Below are 19,195 nucleotides of genomic sequence, written 5' to 3' on the forward strand. Positions count from 1 at the left end.
CAGACACCCCCCCCACTCCCCTCCCCCACACACAAACACACACACACACACACACACACACACACACACACACACACACACTATTAACGCTCTCTTTCTCTCTCCATACATTTCTCTCTCTCTCTCTCTCTCTCTCTCTCTCTCTCTCTCTCTCTCTCTCTCTCTAAAATAGTCGTACAAAGTAAGCTGTACAACAAACAATGAAGTACACTTACACTGGTAGTCGGTCAGTTCCACCTGAAGAAGTCTGTCCACAAGCTGACGGTCGTTGCAGGTTGTGGTTCTTTGTTCCATGCACGACTTGAAAGCTTCTAGTTTGCTAAAACAAAATAATATATATATATATGTTACACACATCCGAGTTCAAAATTGCTTGGAATGTTTGCAACGGGACCAGTATTCGGTCTTACTGATCCTCATCGAGGGAACATATCTGTCTTACGCTAGACGAAGTTTCAAACCTATTTTTCCCCATACGTTTTTTGAAGGCTTCAGTTAGAACTAAAACAGTGTTGGCTCAAACCTGCTGATGCCTGTTCTTCATTATCAAAAATCTTTACATGCGGAAACTATGAGACAGAATTCATTTAACAGGGTACATTCAGTTTTGTGTAGTTCGCCTACAGAGCAAAGAGAGGGGTTGAAGATGCTACTCACGCTTATTAACCTCATTGTCAGTCATTTAGACACAGCGGGGGACACTGTCAGAGTTCTATTTGTGGACTTTTCATCAGCTTTCATTGCAATACAGCCCTGAGGTTAGTCCAGTTCGACGTGAATAGTAATTTGATTTTCTGGATGAGGGAGTTCCTATGCGATCAACAACGACATGATAGCCTCAGTACTCGATTGTTCGGTCAATCTGTGCTATCAGACAAAATTGTTTTATACACAGGGGCCACACAGGGCTGTGTTCTATCTCCAGTACTTTTTTTTCATTTACACAGAAAACATGTCTTTAAAGTGATAATGTCTAGCACACAAAAAAACGGTTTTAAACTCCCCAGGAGCTATACAGTCCAGGTTTGGGGTTGTAATTATGTGATCACGCAGCAGGAATATCTTAAAAATGAACGTTTGAGTGCTGTTGCAATTACTCAAATAGAAAACTGCTGTGTTTTGAAAGGGCATTTTAGACTGTAACTCTAATTGTGACTCGTTTTTGCGCCAGTCATAATTTTCGGCCTACACCCCTGAGTGTAGACATACACATTTAAAATTGAGCCGAGATCTACAGAGTTCGTTTTGGGAGTTGAATAGATGACAGCACACACAAAGAAGGTCTTAGAATTACTTTTTGAGCGTTCCATTTTTTTCAAATGTAAATGCTGTGTTTAGTAGTCTTTTCAGACGGTGATATTCTCCAACGAACAGTGTGTTTGTTTATGTAATGCAACGCGTTTTAGCCCTGTATGGCACGGAATGTATATGTGTTTGCTAGACTATAGGTTTCGCTTCCTCAATCCATCGCTTTTAATCTGCTTTGATGAATGGGTATCCATGGAAACTATATAAAGTATAATAGCGAACGGAAGTCTGGACTCCTGACAGAGGAGAGCTGGGTTAAACAAAACGCTCGCTATTTAAAATTAATTTAAATATTTGGCATAGTTTCGGAGCACTTTTCCATCTTCCAAGAACGTTTCTTGTCAGTTCAAAGACGCAAGCACACACGCAAGCACACACGCAAGCACACACGCAATCACTCACGCAAGCACACACGCAAGCACACACGCAAGCACTCACGCAAGCACTCACGCAAGCACACACGCAAGCACACACGCAAGCACTCACGCAAGCACACACGCAAGCACTCACGCAAGCACACACGCAAGCACACACGCAAGCACTCACGCAAGCGCACACGCAAGCACACACGCAAGCACTCACGCAAGCACTCACGCAAGCACTCACGCAAGCACACACGCAAGCACACACGCAAGCACACACGCAAGCACTCACGCAAACACTCACGCAAGCACACATGCACGAACGCACAAGCAAACTCTTTTTCATCTCTGTTTAGTATCACAACTTTTTGTACCGCTTAGAAAGAGAAAAGGGGAAAAAAAAAACACGTTTGCTGTTTAGAAAGAGTCTGTGTCGTCACTTACTTGCACTTATCAGCGTCCATGTCCAAAAGGAACCGTCCACACCTTACCATCTCTCGGTGGCAAGTGTTCAGTTGAAAAGAGCTTGGCCAGACTGTTGATCAATTGAAAAGGACAACAATCATTGTAATGAACCTGTTGATATGGTTGAACCCGTTTATAAGAAAAAAGAAATATATAAGGCTGTTTTTTACGTAAAAATCGAGACGAGGGTCGTGGTGTATGTGTGTGTGTGTGTGTGTGTGTGTGTGTATGTGTGTCTGTCTGTCTGTCTGTGTGTCTGTCTGTCTGTGTTTGTGTGTGTGTGTGTGTGTGTGTGTGTGTGTGTGTGTAGAGCGATTCAGACCAAACTACTGGACTGATCTTTATGAAATTTGACATGAGAGTTCCTGGGAATGATATCCCCGGACGTTTTTTTTCTTTTTTTTCGATAAATATCTTTGATGACGTCATATCCGGCTTTTTGTAAAAGTTGAGGCGGCACTGTCACACCCTCATTTTTCAATCCAATTGATCGAAATTTTGGCCCAGCAATCTTCGACGAAGGCCGGACTTCGGTATTGCATTTCAGCTTGGTGGCTTAAAAATTAATTAATGACTTTGGTCATTAAAGATCTGAAAATTGTAAAAAAATAAATTGTTTTTAAAACGATCCAAATTTACGTTTATCCTATTCTTCATCATTTTCTGATTCCAAAAACATATAAATATGTTATATTTGGATTAAAAACAAGCTCTGAAAATTAAAAATATAAAATTTATTTTAAAATAAAATGTCCGAAATCGATTTTAAAACAATTTCATCTTATTCCTTGTGGGTTCCTGATTCCAAAAACATATAGATGTGATATGTTTGGATTAAAAACACGCTCAGAAAGTTAACAAGTCGCGTAAGGCGAAAATACAATATTTAGTCAAGTAGCTGTCGAACTCACAGAATGAAACGCAATGCCATTTTACTCGTAGCATCGTCAGGCCACCGCTCATGGCAAAGGCAGTGAAATTGACAAGAAGAGCGGGGTAGTAGTTGCGCTAAGAAGGATAGCACGCTTTTCTGTACCTCTCTTTGTTTTAACTTTCTGAGCGTGTTTTTAATCCAAACATATCATATCTATATGTTTTTGGAATCAGGAACCGACAAGGAATAAGATGAAAGTGTTTTTAAATTGATTTGGACAATTTAATTTTGATAATAATTTTTATATATTTAATTTTCAGAGCTTGTTTTTAATCCGAATATAACATATTTATATGTTTTTGGAATCAGAAAATGATGGAGAATAAGATAAACGTAAATTTGGATCGTTTTATAAAATTTTTTTTTTTTTTACAATTTTCAGATTTTTAATGACCAAAGTCATTAATTAATTTTTAAGCCACCAAGCTGAAATGCAATACCGAAGTCCGGGCTTTGTCGAAGATTACTTGACCAAAATTTCAACCAATTTGGTTGAAAAATGAGGGCGTGACAGTGCCGCCTCAACTTTCACGAAAAGCCGGATATGACGTCATCAAAGACATTTATCAAAAAAATGAAAAAAATGTATGGGGATTTCATACCCAGGAACTCTCATGTCAAATTTCATAAAGATCGGTCTAGTAGTTTAGTCTGAATCGCTCTACACACACACACACACACACACACACACACACACAGACACACGCACATACACCACGACCCTCGTTTCGATTCCCCCTCGATGTTAAAATATTTAGTCAAAACTTGACTAAATATAAAAAGAATAGAGATAAAGAAAAGCGTGCTATCCTTCTCAGCGCAACTACTACCCCGCTCTTCTTGTCAATTTCACTGCCATTGCATCGAGCGGTGGACTGACGATGCTACGAGTTTATCCCATGACCTGCCTCTTTGTCTCTGTTAGCTGAGGAGGTGATTATTCTGAATTATCCATCGCAACCATATGAATTATCCATCACAACCGAGTTTCGATCTCAACTGTCATTGGTCATTGTCTTTGATTTCAGAGTACAATTGAATAATTTATAGAGGTCATCTGCATATTCAGAGTTTACAGATGGACTACTTTTTTCAACATACGACTGAAATATTTTATGGTGTCAAAGTCAATATCACGTATAGGTACAGGCCTACATGTGTCAATATTGAGAAAATAAAGAATACTTCATACGATACGCACATTCTGCATGGATTTAAAGAGCGGAGTCGAGATATTTCGCTGGCTGAAGCGACTGCATGGTCAAAGGCATGTTCAACGAGTATCGCGAGTGGGATCAAGGGACGATACTCACTACTTTTTAGAGAGAGAGAGAGAGAGAGAGAGAGAGAGAGAGAGAGAGAGAGAGAGAGAGAGAGAGAGAGCGAGAGAGAGAGAGCGAGAGAGAGAGAGAGAGAGAGAGAGAGAGAGCAATCAAAACACAACCCAGTCACCTGGTAGTTTGAAAACTCAATCTGAAACTGACATCGATTGTCGAAGGCATGCCTGCGGTGCATTATGTTCTGCGCGAGGTTAGAATCCGGTACCATTCTAGAATGGACCGGGTCCAGGTTGGAATTCCAACCCTGCGCAAGTACAGAGGTGCCATTCTAGAATGGTACATGCGTGAAGCATCGCGAGAGTGAATAAAGGGGGCCGTAATGTTTGTAGGTAAGACAGAGTTGTCTTCCCTTGAATTATCTCCACCTGCACCTTCCCTTTGATAAAATGGGGCTGATTTGTCTACCCCTGAAAAAAATCCTTTGGCGATCTTGCGATGTCATGTCATGTCAAGAAAGTTGACACTCCTGAGTACGCAATAAACAAAGGCAGACCATAGCAAGGGGGACTACCAGGGCGGTAATGTTTGCAGGGCAGTTGTTTTTGTGATGAGAGCCGGTTGCGGCCGCTTGCAATGTCAGCGCTGTCTCCCTCTCGGAAATGTCCGGTTTTTTGACAATTTTTTTGACAGACAGACAGACAGACGGTCAGACCGACTAACCGACAGACAGACCAACAGAAGGACAGAGTGAGTTATAGAGCTGTTGTCACAGGTTTAAAAAAAAGTTGACATTAACAAAAACAGAAATCAACAACAACTTTTGTCTGGTTTTATAATATTATGGGAAAACATTGAAAGCGATTCATAGTAGTAGTACTACCACAACATTATACTCTCAAAGGGGAATTCCATGCCTAAAAGTTTGACAGTTTTTATTTAATCTATCAGAATCCCTACCTTCCAAACTGTGATATGCCCACGTTTCAAACTCCTACAACCCTGCATTACTACTACACAAAAGAACAAAGTTCCAAGAATTATATCCTGGTGCACATTTATTTGTAGAGGAAGTACCAATCATTCAAGAGAGTTCACTTGATTTACAAATGGATTGGAGGTCTGTCATTTCCAAGCAACTGAATTGTAGCTTAAAATCAGTGAATACCCTTTATTTCTGACCAAGCCTCATTGCAATGACAGTCAATTAATTTTTCTCTCCAAAATCACAACATTATACCATGTCATACTTTCAAATAACCTCTAATTGCCCTTGAAAAAAATACAGGCTCCTGACGTTCTCAGTGCCCAGTGACGGCAGAGATTGACGAATTGCAATTCAACCGTGTAGCAAGATGACACCACTTGAGCCAGAGGTCAACTAATGATTAGTAATGACATTCCAATTCACAGCATCTTGATTGACAAGCTTGATTTTCCGTAATAACTGTGGAAAGTCAGAATTTTCAAAAATTTTCCCTGAAAAGCATAAATACTCGAAGCTCAGCGTTCACAAATGAATCAAATGAAAGAACGAAATCGATGATTAGATGCCACAAGACCTTATGTCGAAATACAAACGCCAGTTATGGGATGATATGTCATTTTGGAGAAAACAGAGACGATTTTCTACAGAAACTAGCCTCGCCTTTGCCGATTTTCGTGGGGCCCACCGCAGCCAATTGCTTTCGTTGTGGTCGGCGCTCATAACGAGGGGTTTGCTATGGCTGCGAGTCTTGTGGTCAAAGCAGCACCGTTCTTAAGAGGCGCATGCCTGATAGAACGTTAAAGCTAGTTAAAAAAAAAAAAAAAAGCCTTTCCCTCGCTCAAACTATATAGTCATATTATATATCGATACAAAGCTAAAGACTTTATCTTCACAATTCAGAAGACCAACTTCATGTATATGAATAAGATTAAAAGTTACAAGCGAGATCGGCAAAACACTGTCAGTCCGGAAATTTCCGTTCGTAGCGATCAGTGCTGAGTGTCTCTCAAAATCGTAATCACTTTCAGAACATCACAATCCCAATTCACGATGTCTTTGAGTAAAGTGTAAAAATCCCGAAAAAATCCCCAACCAAACACACAAAAAAACAAAAACAAACAGAAAATCCACATTTGTGGCTTTGGCTGTGTGATAGTCTAACTGAAATGACTATTCCAACTTGGACCCAAATTCCAACCTTGCGCACGGCCGATTCTAGAATGGACCAGCAACAAGGGTACCATTCTAGAATGGCACCCCTGTAGAGAAAGGGGGAATGTACGTTCTGGCTCACCGATTCCGACAGACCCTAAATATTAACGCAAAATAGGCTTCTGGACTAAACTTTTACTAAAATGAAACATGCGACAAAATCAGAAAAATACTGCATAAATCCATACAAAAAAAATACAGTAAAGTAAGGTTGTTTTGAACCAATGCCGGGTCTGTCGGAATCAGTAACCCAGAACGTACATTCTCCCTTTCTCTCTGTGCAACGCTAAATTTAGTTTCCATTGAAATATTAACTAGTTGGGCCACTCCAATCTGCCCGTCGTCGGCAAGCCATAACTACCGTATTGATCTGGTAAAAACAAACAGCCAGCCTGTCTTCTATATTCCTCCAATGGCAAGACAAGATTAAATCATGTGATAGTAACCATTCACGTCACTTCCGCCCACCACTGTGTGTTGATAACAACCCGATCTAGTTTGTGTTGTTAGCAACCAGGCAGACCTGTCTCGCCATTTCGTATTGTGGTGCTGTTCTGTGAAGACGTGTTTGTGTTTCAGTGAAAAAAAGTGCTTAATTGAACAAGGTGAATGTCGCAAGATAGTATTTCTGCAGAATTAGAGAAATAGCTTCTTGAATCGCAAAATGTTCATCAAGAATTGTTAGATTATTCTAGGTGGCCAACAACTTTAATTCTACCTGACATGGAACAAGCTTGTAATGTCCCACTACCAGCGCCAACACCATCAGAATTTTGGACAGAAGAAGAACAGCATGTACTAGAAGAGAATAGAAAATATTTTGAGCAGATGGCCTTAATAGCAGTTAAGGCTAAAACAGAAGGATTAATGAGACTGCCCAAAAAACCAAAAAGGAAGATAGAAGATTTGTTCAAAGAAAAAGACGGAAAGAAAAAGAGAGTAGAACCAACAACGCCAAGTGATTTACATCACTATCTCGTTTCAAACCAAGCAGATGTTAGCCATGCTATATCCACAGAAGCTTTCACAAATGCTTATTTTGCTCAAGCAGAAAATGAAAAAGATATTGTGGAAAGACTGCAAAAAGGGATGAGAAATCTCAAAAGACAGGACGCACAACAAATCTTAATTTACATTCAGTTTGGACAGTTTTTGATTATGTGCAAACAATGGCAGGAGAAGCAAAGAAAAGAAGGGAGAATGAAAGAAACGTGGGCTGACTGGTTGAAAGCAAAAACTGGCTATTCCGATGTTCATGCGCGTAGACTACGCGCCGTTGCTAGATCGCTTTATGCATTTCCGCGATTTACCACTGTTGGTTTGCCAATCAGTTTTATCATGGGCAAACTTAAACAAATCGAAGAGATGCTCCAGATCGAAGAGTACAGAAAGTACTGGTCAGAAACGCCGCATATTCCTGTCACATCAGAGCTCCAACAGTCCCAGTCTTAGACTTACAGTGCTTGTTTGTGCGCAACAACAGAAGTATCACACTGCGCCTGCACTGTTAGACAAGTGTTTAAATATAGTAACGATCATGCATGTACGGTTTCAAAAATAGTAATGACGTGATTCTAAATATAGTAACGATCATGCATGTACGGTTTGCTGCGCCTGCCCTGCTTTGGCTGTCTTCTTAATCATCCTGCTTCAACACCCTGCTTCAGCTGTGTTATTGTTTTTGCTTCAACGCCCTACTATAAACTTTTTAGGCTGCCTTCGGGCGGCCGCCGAGTGTTAACTTATTCAATTGACTTGGGTATTTGATTCAAGCTTTTGATAAGTGTACTTGGTGGCTGCTTTGAAACTCAACAAAGCCTAGTACTCCCCTTTCACAAACACTTCCCCAACGCAAGCAACGTCCTTTTCCCCGCTGCAGTCAAAACAAAGCTGTCATAGCGGGTTTTCCCGATTGACAAAAATTCTTATTACACACTCAGACTATTTGAAGCCGCGTTTGTTCTCCAGTGCCCAATTGCATAAGAATATTCTGGTGATGAATAAACGCGCTTTGTGTCATTAGCATCTAAAGATTTCTTGTTTACAATAGTTGTGTTGATCTGATGAAGCGCGGAACTGATCTTAGGGTTGTCATGGTGAAACACTCGCTTCTGAAACAGTGCTTCCTTGTAGTTATCATGCGATATGCTCGACTTTACAACCTGTTTGCTTACACCCTTTGCTTTTTTAACCACCCCTTTCTCACTTGCAACACTGTACATCTTTGCACGCAATCCAACATACTCCTTAATTATCTTCCCATTCATTTCATCTTTCATCTTTCCAATAACCTTCTTGTTAACATTTGAGTGCAATGGTGATTCTTTAGGGTAGTCGCAAGTGTCATAAAAAGAATCTTTTCCTTTTACTGCAGGACTTTCAGCTTCTAGATCTTTGTAAATGTCATCCGCTGGAATGTCAAGTAAGAATGAATCTGTGTCTGTGTAAAGTACTCTCGATTTGGGATATCTTGGTTTCAAATAATCATACAAAAACTCAAGCATCAACAGTTTTGACAACTCTAGCACAGTAAAGCCTATGAATACTGGTTTGTCAAGCTTGACTACAAGTTTTTTCATTAAGATACCATACAGCTGTTCATGAAAGTATTTAAAGTCTTGATACTGTGGTTTGGATGTCAGCTTGATGGCCTCATTTTCTCTTGTAACAAGTCTAACATCCTTTCTCTTGTGTGGGTTTTCCATTGTCTTACCAAAGCAACTGTTGTTCATCAGTTTAAAAAAGTCTTTCTCTGATGCATCAGCGGCTTTGGTTCTCAGTTCTGTGTTTTTCATGATGTAAGGTTTCATAAACTGTTCTTGATCAAATAAAATTATACGATGAACAGCCTTCAAAATTAATCCATGTCTAATGTAAAACTGTAACAGTCTGTAGTGACACACATACTTCTTTTTGTGAAACAGATTGGGCACCAGCTTTGGGGGTTCTCTTGGGTTTACTTTTAACCTCTCAGCCGCTAAAGGATAATCATTATGTAGATCATGAAGTGATAGTGGATAGTCTAAGTCAACTTCTAGTATCCATCCCTTTCGACTGTCTGGGCCTGCTTTTAATATTGTCAGCACAACACATTGTGAAAATGGTCCTGAATAGATCTTAAAGTTCCGAAGTGGAAGCGTCTGACACATTGCCCAACCATACAAATTGTTTGCATCTAGATACATGATGTAATTAGAAGGTTTCATAGGATCAAAGTCGTCCAAGTATTTGTTGTTGGCTTTGCAGTAATTGTGTGAAGCCATACTGATTCCTCCACGTAGTCCATTTTCAATCATCTGAAGTGTAGGTAGATCTGATAGCAAGTCAATCTTTACTCCTGTAAATCTAAGAAATGCATCCCAGCTCATGCCTGGTGCAGATATGTAATGTGAAGGATCTAGATTGTAGTGCTTCATACATGTTCTTCTGTAATTCTCAAATATATCTGCAAGTAAACAAACATCAGCCAACAAATATTGATCATGATAATCACCCATTGTATTACATCCTAATTTATTCCATGCAGTCTTAGCGTGTTCATAGTCTTCGTCACTTATACCCTTACCCTTCAGCCGTGAGAAGTAAGCATCCTTTGGTGGTAACTCATCTTCATCAAACCTCTCCCACGAATCCATGTATTCATATGGATAGACTCCCTTTCTAACTAAGTCACTGTCAAAGTACTTACATGTGATTGGGAAAGCAGTTAGTGATGAAGATAAAGACTCAAGTGTTCCCATCAGATGTTGAGCAGAATCGTAGAAGTATAAACTATTCAGAGTAAAGGCCATGTACTTTTCTGAAGACTGCGCAATGCATCTTGCTTTGTATTCATCAGTTACTGCCTGCATGATCAGATGTGAATCATAACCGCGCAAGTTATGGAAGAAGATTGGAAGCTTCCAAGTCTTAGGATCAAACTTTAATTGTAGATTACATTTGCTGTGTGCTGCTCCTCGGAACTGCCCACTTACATGATCATGATCTCTTACTATTGGATTGTCTGTGTTTGGTGTTAGACTTTGTTCGCATATCCAACACTGTGTGGTAGAGTTAAACTGTTCTTGGTCTTCAGGTTTCATAACAATGTCTGAAAGATTCAGTTGTTTGGAGCAGTCATTTCGCACTTGGTTCATTTGCTGTAAGAAGTTCTTTGCTGCATTAGGTCCTCTGTACAATTGCGGTTTAGAATGTTTACCATCTGAACTAACAACAATAAATGCATATGAACAGACTTGATGATTACTTAGAGTTACTGTTTTAGGTAGGTCTTTTGGTAAAGGTCCTTCATATGGCACAATGATAGATTCAAAGTCAGCATAAACAACATAAGGACTTTTCTGTAGTTTGCATACATTCTTAAAATACACTTTGCTGTCTGGCGGTGGTGTTGTTAACTTCACAACCGCATCATCAACGCTCTTACAATGTTGCTTGTGTATAAGTGCTGCATGAATTGATGGAATACGCAAGAGACATCGCCTACAAAAGTCTTGTTTACTATTGTGATTGCTTGTGCTCGCCATCAGTCTACTCATTGTACGAATCAAAGTGTAATGATATTTTACACCATCAGTCATTAGTAACATGTCAACATGGTTAGTATCACAATCACCAATCGTTGGTGAGTTCTTTGATATTCTGACTGGTTTCAGTTCATCTTCCTCATCCCACGTGTAAACATTTACGGTGATGGGTTTGTTTTGCTGTTCAAATTTGTCAATGCTTGTAATGCTGACAGGAAATTCAATACCAGTAAAGTTTAGTTTATTTCTGTATGCATGATAGTTAGACACTCTTTCTGCATTTTTCTTTACACTGTACAGTCTTGCCAGAACACACCACATAAAACATTTGTCATCATCATTCTTTATGTTCAGCACAGCACGTTTTTTGACAAGAGCAGGAGGTAAAGGTATGTAACTTCTACCTCTGATGGGGGCAAATTTACTTAGCTTCAATTCTATTTTTAGAATTTCACCTTCTGACCATCCGGATCCTTTCATCTTTGCATCCTCTGCAGCTTGCTCAAACCGTTTCATCATTTCATCTGCCCAGTTTCCATTCAATTCTGCCATAGAATTAAGTGCTAGTTGTCTGGTTGAAACATGAACTTCTAGCACCTCATCACTGACTGTTTTGTATTTTATTAAACTGACTATCTGCACTTTTACTGGAGGTTCAATCAACAAATTGTTTGGAATTTGTTCAATGGCGTCTTGCACACTGGACTGCACATTTTGAGGATCCGTTACTTGTAATTCAACGGTGTCAAATACTGTCGATAAAGATTCTAATACAGAGTCTTCCATCGCTGTGAGTTTGATTTTATAACTCAAAATAAAAATATAAATTAAAAAAAATGAAGTTGCTTCCATTTTTGTTAACACTATAAAATCTGAAATAAAAAATCATTTAACATTTGTACCACGTGGAACTAATTGTAATTCCTCTTTTACAAAGGCTCTTTGCGGTGCTGGTTCTCTCAAGTAATATATAGGTGGATTTGTCTCTACTACTCTCTTGATTTCATGAATGTCAATACTCCAGATTGGATCCGTTGCACGCTTCCTGCTGTCACCCTCAGCTTCACCGGGTGCATATAAATATCTGACTTTCTGATTGAAAGGTAGTAATGCCACTGGTGTTGTTGACTTTGGAGCAACAGGTATTGTTTTCTGTTTGATTGCATCAACTGGTCTTAACCCTGTAGCTTTAAATACCTCCAGATTCATTGCTCTAAGTACTGATGGTAATCTTTTGACCCATTCAGTGTTACGCAATTTACTTTCTGTGTCCAAAAATTCCTGATGGTACTGATATGAAAACAGTTTTTCTGCCAACTGTTTGTTAAAGCTCTCAACAATAGCCTGTGACCTGTGGTTTCCTGGAATACCTCTCTTCACTGTAACATGATGTTTTAACAGAAGCTGGTTGACAGCTCCTTTAAACTCCTTACCATCATCGCACTGAATCATTCTGGGATACTTTAGTGGTCCACGTCTGTAAATTTCTTGCAGGGCAACAGCTGTAGCTATAGCACTTTTCTCTGTCAACGGTTCAGCATCTTTGTATCTTGTTGCAACATCAACTACAGTCAGTGCATACTTATATTTCTTCCTTCTGACTGTGTCATGCGGTAAATACAGCAGGTCTATTTGATGAGTGTCATTCGGTTTAATGTTAACAAAGTGTGGTCGTGTAATTTTTCTTGGTGCAGGTAAATAGATCTGCCAAACTGCCTGCTTTGACAACCATTTCTTTGCTATATCTTGAGAAACACCTGCTGCGTCACTGAGCTTGTCAATAGCAGTTCTTCCTTTCCAGTATCCTTTTGGGGAATAATATATTTTAGATAACAAAGCATCACTCATGGTTTTTTAAATGACAGAATATTAAGATTTGACAGCACGCGCAATAAAGTAAACAACAGCCATACCAATAACAATGAAAACAATCTCGCCCACCTTCTGCTCTTCTGAAGGCTGATAAAAGTCACCCAGTTTTGGAGGAGCACTTGTCTTCATTTTCTTTCCAGTTACAAGATAGTATTCTTGAATGGCTGCATCAACATTGGCAAAGGTTTTGTTTGCATGTCCTTGCTGCCTGAGTTTATCATTCATAAAGTCTAACTGCGCAATTCGTTTCTTCTCGTATTCATCCTGTGCTTTCGCCAGTTGTTCCATGGCTTTGTTGTGCCTTTCCCTCTCTTCACCATTTTGCAGTTTAGAAAACAAATAGTTGCTGCCAGAAAATGCAAGCGCATTTACAATCGCACCTCCCACCATCATAACCAAGCTAGCCATTTTATTGTCTTACATGTTTATATTTTCTGGAATAATTCCTTGCTTCACCAGGAAGTCTTTTGTTGCAAAGGAAGCTGTCACAACACCAATTAGTTTAGCACCGTCTTCGAAGTCTAACTTTCCCAAGTCGGCTGGTTTCATTCTGAGGAGACTTTTACCCAGCATTGTGTAACCTACACTCAAGCCTCCAATCACTGCAGCGTGATAAACTAGATTAACTATTGTCTTTTCAGAACTCATTTTTATGTTATCAAAATTAAAATATTAAAATTATTCCATATGAAATGAATCCACTGCAGGTACTACTGTGGGCTTTTTTATTGTTTGTACTGCTTTGTTTGTTGGTTTTGGTGTTTCTGATTTTGGTGTTTCTGATTTTGGTGTTTCTGACACTTTATATTTGCCTTGCCAAAGTTTGTAAAGCAAGTATCCACCTCCTCCAACAACAGCTGCTACAGCTACTTTTCTGTATGATAGAAATGAAGATTTTAATTCTTGATCAGTTTGTGTGACCTTAGTCACTTCAGGAATGTTTGGTGTCTGCTCAACTTCAGACATAATGTTCTGCTTTGCCTTTTGATTTAACTTTTTTTGTCTGTTCCATTCGGCTAGTTTTTTTCCTGCTTCTACTCTACCAGGTTTCTTTGTCACTGTGTTCACTTCTGGTATTTTCGTCTGCTCCACTGTCTGCTTCAACTGATCCGTCATCTTTTTTATTCTGAAAATTAATGTGTTTGAAAGTAATTAATCCAGCAACAAATGGTACTAATAAAGCACCAAATCGATAATACAGGCCACAGGCAAGAGATTCGAGGGACTTGGAAACAACAGGGTCATGAGTTAGATCATGTGTTAAGTCTTCCTCCGAGTCGAGAGGTGTAAAATGTCCAAAAATCTTTGTGTACAAACCTATAACAGTCTGTCCAATACTTCTAACCATCTTAGAACCAAGCACTGATTCATACCGTCCATGATACTTTTCTATATCTTCTGAGGAAAGATGTTGTACTTCTTCCACAGTTAACTGCTGCCCAAGGTAGTGTTTTGTTTTTCCACAAACAGCAAGTGAATACAATCTTTCTTTTTTATCAGGTATAGTCCTACTGTCACAGATTTCAATATCTGTAGCAGTCTGCATCAGCAATTCATCACAGTTCATTTTATTTTGATGCAGAATAAAATTAAAATCTAGTAATTAAACTTGAGTAAGAACTTAGGTAGGAACTTAACAAGAACTTAGGTAGGAACTTGAGTAAGAACTTAGGTAGGAACTTAACAAGAACTTGAGTAAGAACTTGAGTAAGAACTTGAGTAAGAACTTGACAAGAACTTGACAAGAACTTGAGTAAGAACTTGACAAGAACTTGAGTAAGAACTTGACAAGAACTTAGCAAGGATTTCTACAAACATACATACTGAACTGGTTGATCAGTTTTTAAAACCAGTTTCGAGTGCTTAGAAGATTTCAGATTATTCTTTATTCTTTCTCTCTCCTGTTTGTTTTCAATGACATCATTTTCTCGAAGACACTCTTCAAAACTGTCACGGTCCTTTGAATAGAACAATGTTATTGTTTTGAGTTGCTCTCTAAAGTCTTTCAGAACTGCATTGTATTTTTGTGTTAATATCCAAACTGATATTAATGCATGTCGTCCACTGAATGCAAGCTTTGCTAGTGCACTTTTCTTTCTAACAATGTCACGTTCTGCTGCACAGTCATCAATAATAAACAGTGTTGGCGTGTTCTGAAAAAGATCGAAATAATGCTCCAAGCAAACATTTAGACGATCAGAAGGATTTACAATAAATATATTTTGATCAGACCATATGAATTTTCTCTCCTTGTATGTTCTGTTATGCTTTATGGTTGGACAGAATATGACTATGTGTTCAAAGTGATTTATGTAAACAGTCTGTAATAAATCCAAAACATATCTTGTTTTGCCGCAACCTGTTGCCCCACAAATCAAAGAACAGTGTGGATCTTTTGGAAGAAAATCTAGATACTTCATTTTAACACGTTCAATAAACAATATCCTGTAATCTGCTTTCAGAGATGTTTAACTGCGCATCTGACACAACAAACACGTAGATCTTAACTGATTTACTACTACTCCCTACTTCCTTTTCAATTTGTATTGTGATTCCTTCTGATCCGTTTTCAATTCGCCTTCCACTTCCATGCAGTTTGTTGTCGTCAGTTGTTCTGAGATCCAGCCATAACGCATATTTATTTGTCAAGAAATCTTCTACGCCAACACCGTGTAAATGTAGATCTTTAGCCACAAGATCAGATGTTGGGTCTTTCAATCTTCCTCCAGTAAAGTACTTTCTTGCTTCATCATAGTGTTGGTATGGCAGCATGCCAGATGCAAATATTTGGTTTGGCTGCCCTTCAATTGTGCAATATACTCTATTGATTAGTGGATTGTAAAACTTTTCTATTTGCCTTTCATATGAATCTTTTGGTTCCTCAAACAACATAAGTATTCCCTTCATTGACCTAGCTGGTGTATTCAAGTTAATGTTCCAGATTGGATCAGCCTGGCTTTTTGAAAGTGTACTGTGATTCAACACTCTTTCATAATAGATAGGCAGCTTAGAACTGTACTGATTTTCTATAAGTCTAGCCAGTTCAGGATGGTTTACAACATCAAACTCTAAAGAAATTCCAGACACCTTATACTTTGCTTCCGGGTCTTGTGAAAGCATAACACGATCATAACTATTGAAAGTCAGGTCGTATGACAGCCTGTCACGCAATGCTCCTTGATAGAAGGGAGGATGTGAATTTATGAGTTCAAAGTCAAGTGGAATACAAAATTTGTTTCCAAAAGCAACATTGACAGCGTTATCTTTTTTGTTGTCAGCTTTATCTCCTGCTCCTATTCTAACTTTTATCCCATTGTCTGACTGAATCCCTTGAAACACTCTGTTTTTCTTTTCATTGTCAGTCAACCAATTATCTGCATAAACTAAAAAAACATCTGCATTATTCAATGACATCACTTCCCGCCCTTCCAGTTTGACAGTAATCTTCCTCACAATTGCTCTTCCTACATTATAAGCCAAAGTCCTATTTTCATCTGAGCCAGATTCTAATTCTAATTTGAATGATAGTCTTACAGTGCCCGGTACAATAACATCGTTCTTACCTAGATTAGGAAACCTAACAGTAAGTATTTCATTCTGATCAATAGTAGAAGGATTATTTGTAACTATAACTGTTTGCCTTATTCCTTTTACCCCGAGAGGTTCTTTCAGCCTTCTGTAAGGATCAAGAACAGAACCGAACGATTGTGCCATCTTTTTTTATTTTCAAAATAAAAAATAAGTTACAAATGGCAGAAGGTGGATTTGAAGATTTATTTGAGCCAGCGGACGACATGAGCGAAGCAATCCCTTTGGTTCCCTACCATCATTCACTGCATTATGAGGTGGCACGACATGAACTTCTGGAAGGTAAAGTTAGAGATTTCTACAAAAGTTTAGGAGAAGAACCTGATGTTTTAGATCCAAACCAGTTCAAAATGGAAGCAAATCATTTATATACAACTAACGATAAAGGAGAAAAAGTCCAACTTACATATAAATCTAATCCTGCTAAGTTTCTATCAAAAGTTTCACTAAAACAAAAACTTACTGCTAATCGACTTAGGCAATTAGATATTGTGCCTAGCACACGGTCATCACCTTCCCATGTTGTTTCCTTACTTCAACAAGCAGAACTAGGACTACCAACTGCTACTCAAATAGAATCTGTTCCATTGCAAGATCTTAATAAACTTGCAGATGAGGCTGATCAACTTATACAAGAGATAGAGACTTCTTTTTCTGAGGAAACTTCACTGAAGACTCCACATGAACTATTACCTATGAGAGAAATAGAAGCCCTTAATCAATCACTACAAACCATCAGAGGTGAAATAGCAAATAATCTGTCAAAACTAGGTCAGCTGGATGAAGATATAAACAAAGAGAAACAAAAACTTGCTGATGCTGATGATTTGAACCTAGAACAAGAAGTAAAAAACAGAATTTCTAAGCGTTTAAAAGATTTGCAGGAGGAGAAAGCCATAAGGTTAGAAGTTCTAAGTAACAATAGAGAACAACTGAGAACACAGGTCAGCAGAATAAAAAATACAATTCAAAGAATCCTTTACGAAGACACAACTCTTGCTGAAAGAATTAGAACGCTTTTCAGAGAGCAGGGAATCACAATAGCTAGTATACTAACTGCGTTAGGATTTGCAATAAGCACATTAGTGTTAACACTCACAGGTGGCACTGTCACACCTCCACCTCCACCTTCACCTTCATCTCCATCTGATCCGGGATGGGTAAAGAAACAACTCAAACACATTGCAGAACTATTAAAGAAACTAGCAGCAAAAGCTTTGGATGCACTTCCAGGAATCATTGGTTCAATTGTTAGCTGGCTGTTATCTTTTGCAGGTAAAGTTGTTGGTTTCATGGCTGAACATCTCTGGACTCTAATAGTTTTAATTGCAGGTGTTCTGCTAACGAGAATAAAGCAAAAGTAAGCCTACACCCACTCCACCAATTACTAGAGCAGTCTTCTGCGATTCATGATCATCACTAATACTAACAGCTTGATCATCACTAGTGACAGAATGATCTTCACCTGCAGCGTGATCTTCACTTGTCACGCTTTGTTTCTGTTCATTGTGATATGGCTGTAGCATCGTTCTGATTTCTGAATTCAGTTCTTCACCCTTTCCAAGCGGCTGGGTGTCACTAGCAATAATGATTTCATTGTTATAATTTGTTATTGTTCCAATCTGCAGCTGGAGATCAGAAGGTAACATGTAAAGGCAGTTACCAACAGCAAAGTCAACTTTTGATCTTGCATAACGGAGAGAGTCTTGATACCTTTTGATGCTGGAAGGCAGATCAACTGCAGAGTTTATGACATCTTCTAAATTTGATAACAACTGTTTCTGTGCATCAAACCCTGTGCTTGTTCTCATTATGTTTGATCGTGTCTGTGCCTGCGAGCCTAGCAAGCACCACGCATATGTTCGGATAGATTCATTGATCCTTTCAACACCTGATCCAGTGAAACCTTTGCCGGTGTCTAATATAAAAGTAGTCCATGCATTGTGGTGCTCTTGTTCTATTGATCCTAACTGTACCTGCACATTTGAAGAAAAAGATGTATGACCTGGCCAGTAATCAAAATTATACCTCCTGTGGACACCCCATAAATATAGTGTTCCCATGCCATGGTTTTTGTCTTGCTTTTGCCTAAAGTCGGTCTTAAAATCTATATTGAATTCATTGCAGAGACGCTCATACACTTTCATGTTTATCCTATTGTTGAATGGGTTCCAGCTCTTTTCATGCGGCATTGGTGCCTGAAGTTCAGACAAGATTCTCCTGCACTGATAGTAAACGTGAAATGTGTACACACACTTTGTCAGTAAGTTTGAATTATTCATGTGGTCTGCATAGGACACTCCACATCCTGTGGTTGCGCAGAATATTGCAAAGTTTAACTGATTCTGATAGAACTGCATTGGGTGAGAGTTCCACATCTTTGGAACACTATCATTTTTGATTGGGGGATTTAGGTAAGAATGGAATGGGTCAGGCACTTTAACGCGAATGGATTCTGTTTCTGTTACAGCAAAGTCCAACTCATGGAAAGAAATAGTCTTTGGATTGTAATATGGTCCAGTTTTGTATTTAACGTCTTTGTTGAATTTATACTGAATCATTTTTGTTGTTGAATAAAAAATGTTTATCACACTAACAAATGTGAAGACTAGTGTGCCAGTTAAACTTGCAAACCCTATCAACAATCAAAATGGAAGAATGAA

The 19,195-nt window shown here is 38.9% G+C and overlaps 1 protein-coding gene across 3 annotated transcripts in view; it reads right to left on the reverse strand.

The window, feature by feature from the left end:
• LOC138975248 (transmembrane protease serine 9-like) overlaps positions 1–19,195 on the reverse strand; it is an 85,684-nt gene that overhangs the window by 52,088 nt on the left and 14,401 nt on the right. For all 3 annotated transcript variants that reach the window (XM_070347902.1, XM_070347901.1, XM_070347900.1), the window contains exons 4-5: positions 2,115–2,205; positions 216–319 (exon numbers count right to left, since the gene is read on the reverse strand). In XM_070347902.1, coding sequence (XP_070204003.1) covers positions 216–319; positions 2,115–2,205 — 195 coding nt within the window. The remainder of the gene's footprint in view (positions 1–215; positions 320–2,114; positions 2,206–19,195) is intronic.

This window comes from Littorina saxatilis, linkage group LG9 (genome assembly GCF_037325665.1).
Source record: "Littorina saxatilis isolate snail1 linkage group LG9, US_GU_Lsax_2.0, whole genome shotgun sequence".
NCBI lineage: Eukaryota > Metazoa > Mollusca > Gastropoda > Littorinimorpha > Littorinidae > Littorina > Littorina saxatilis.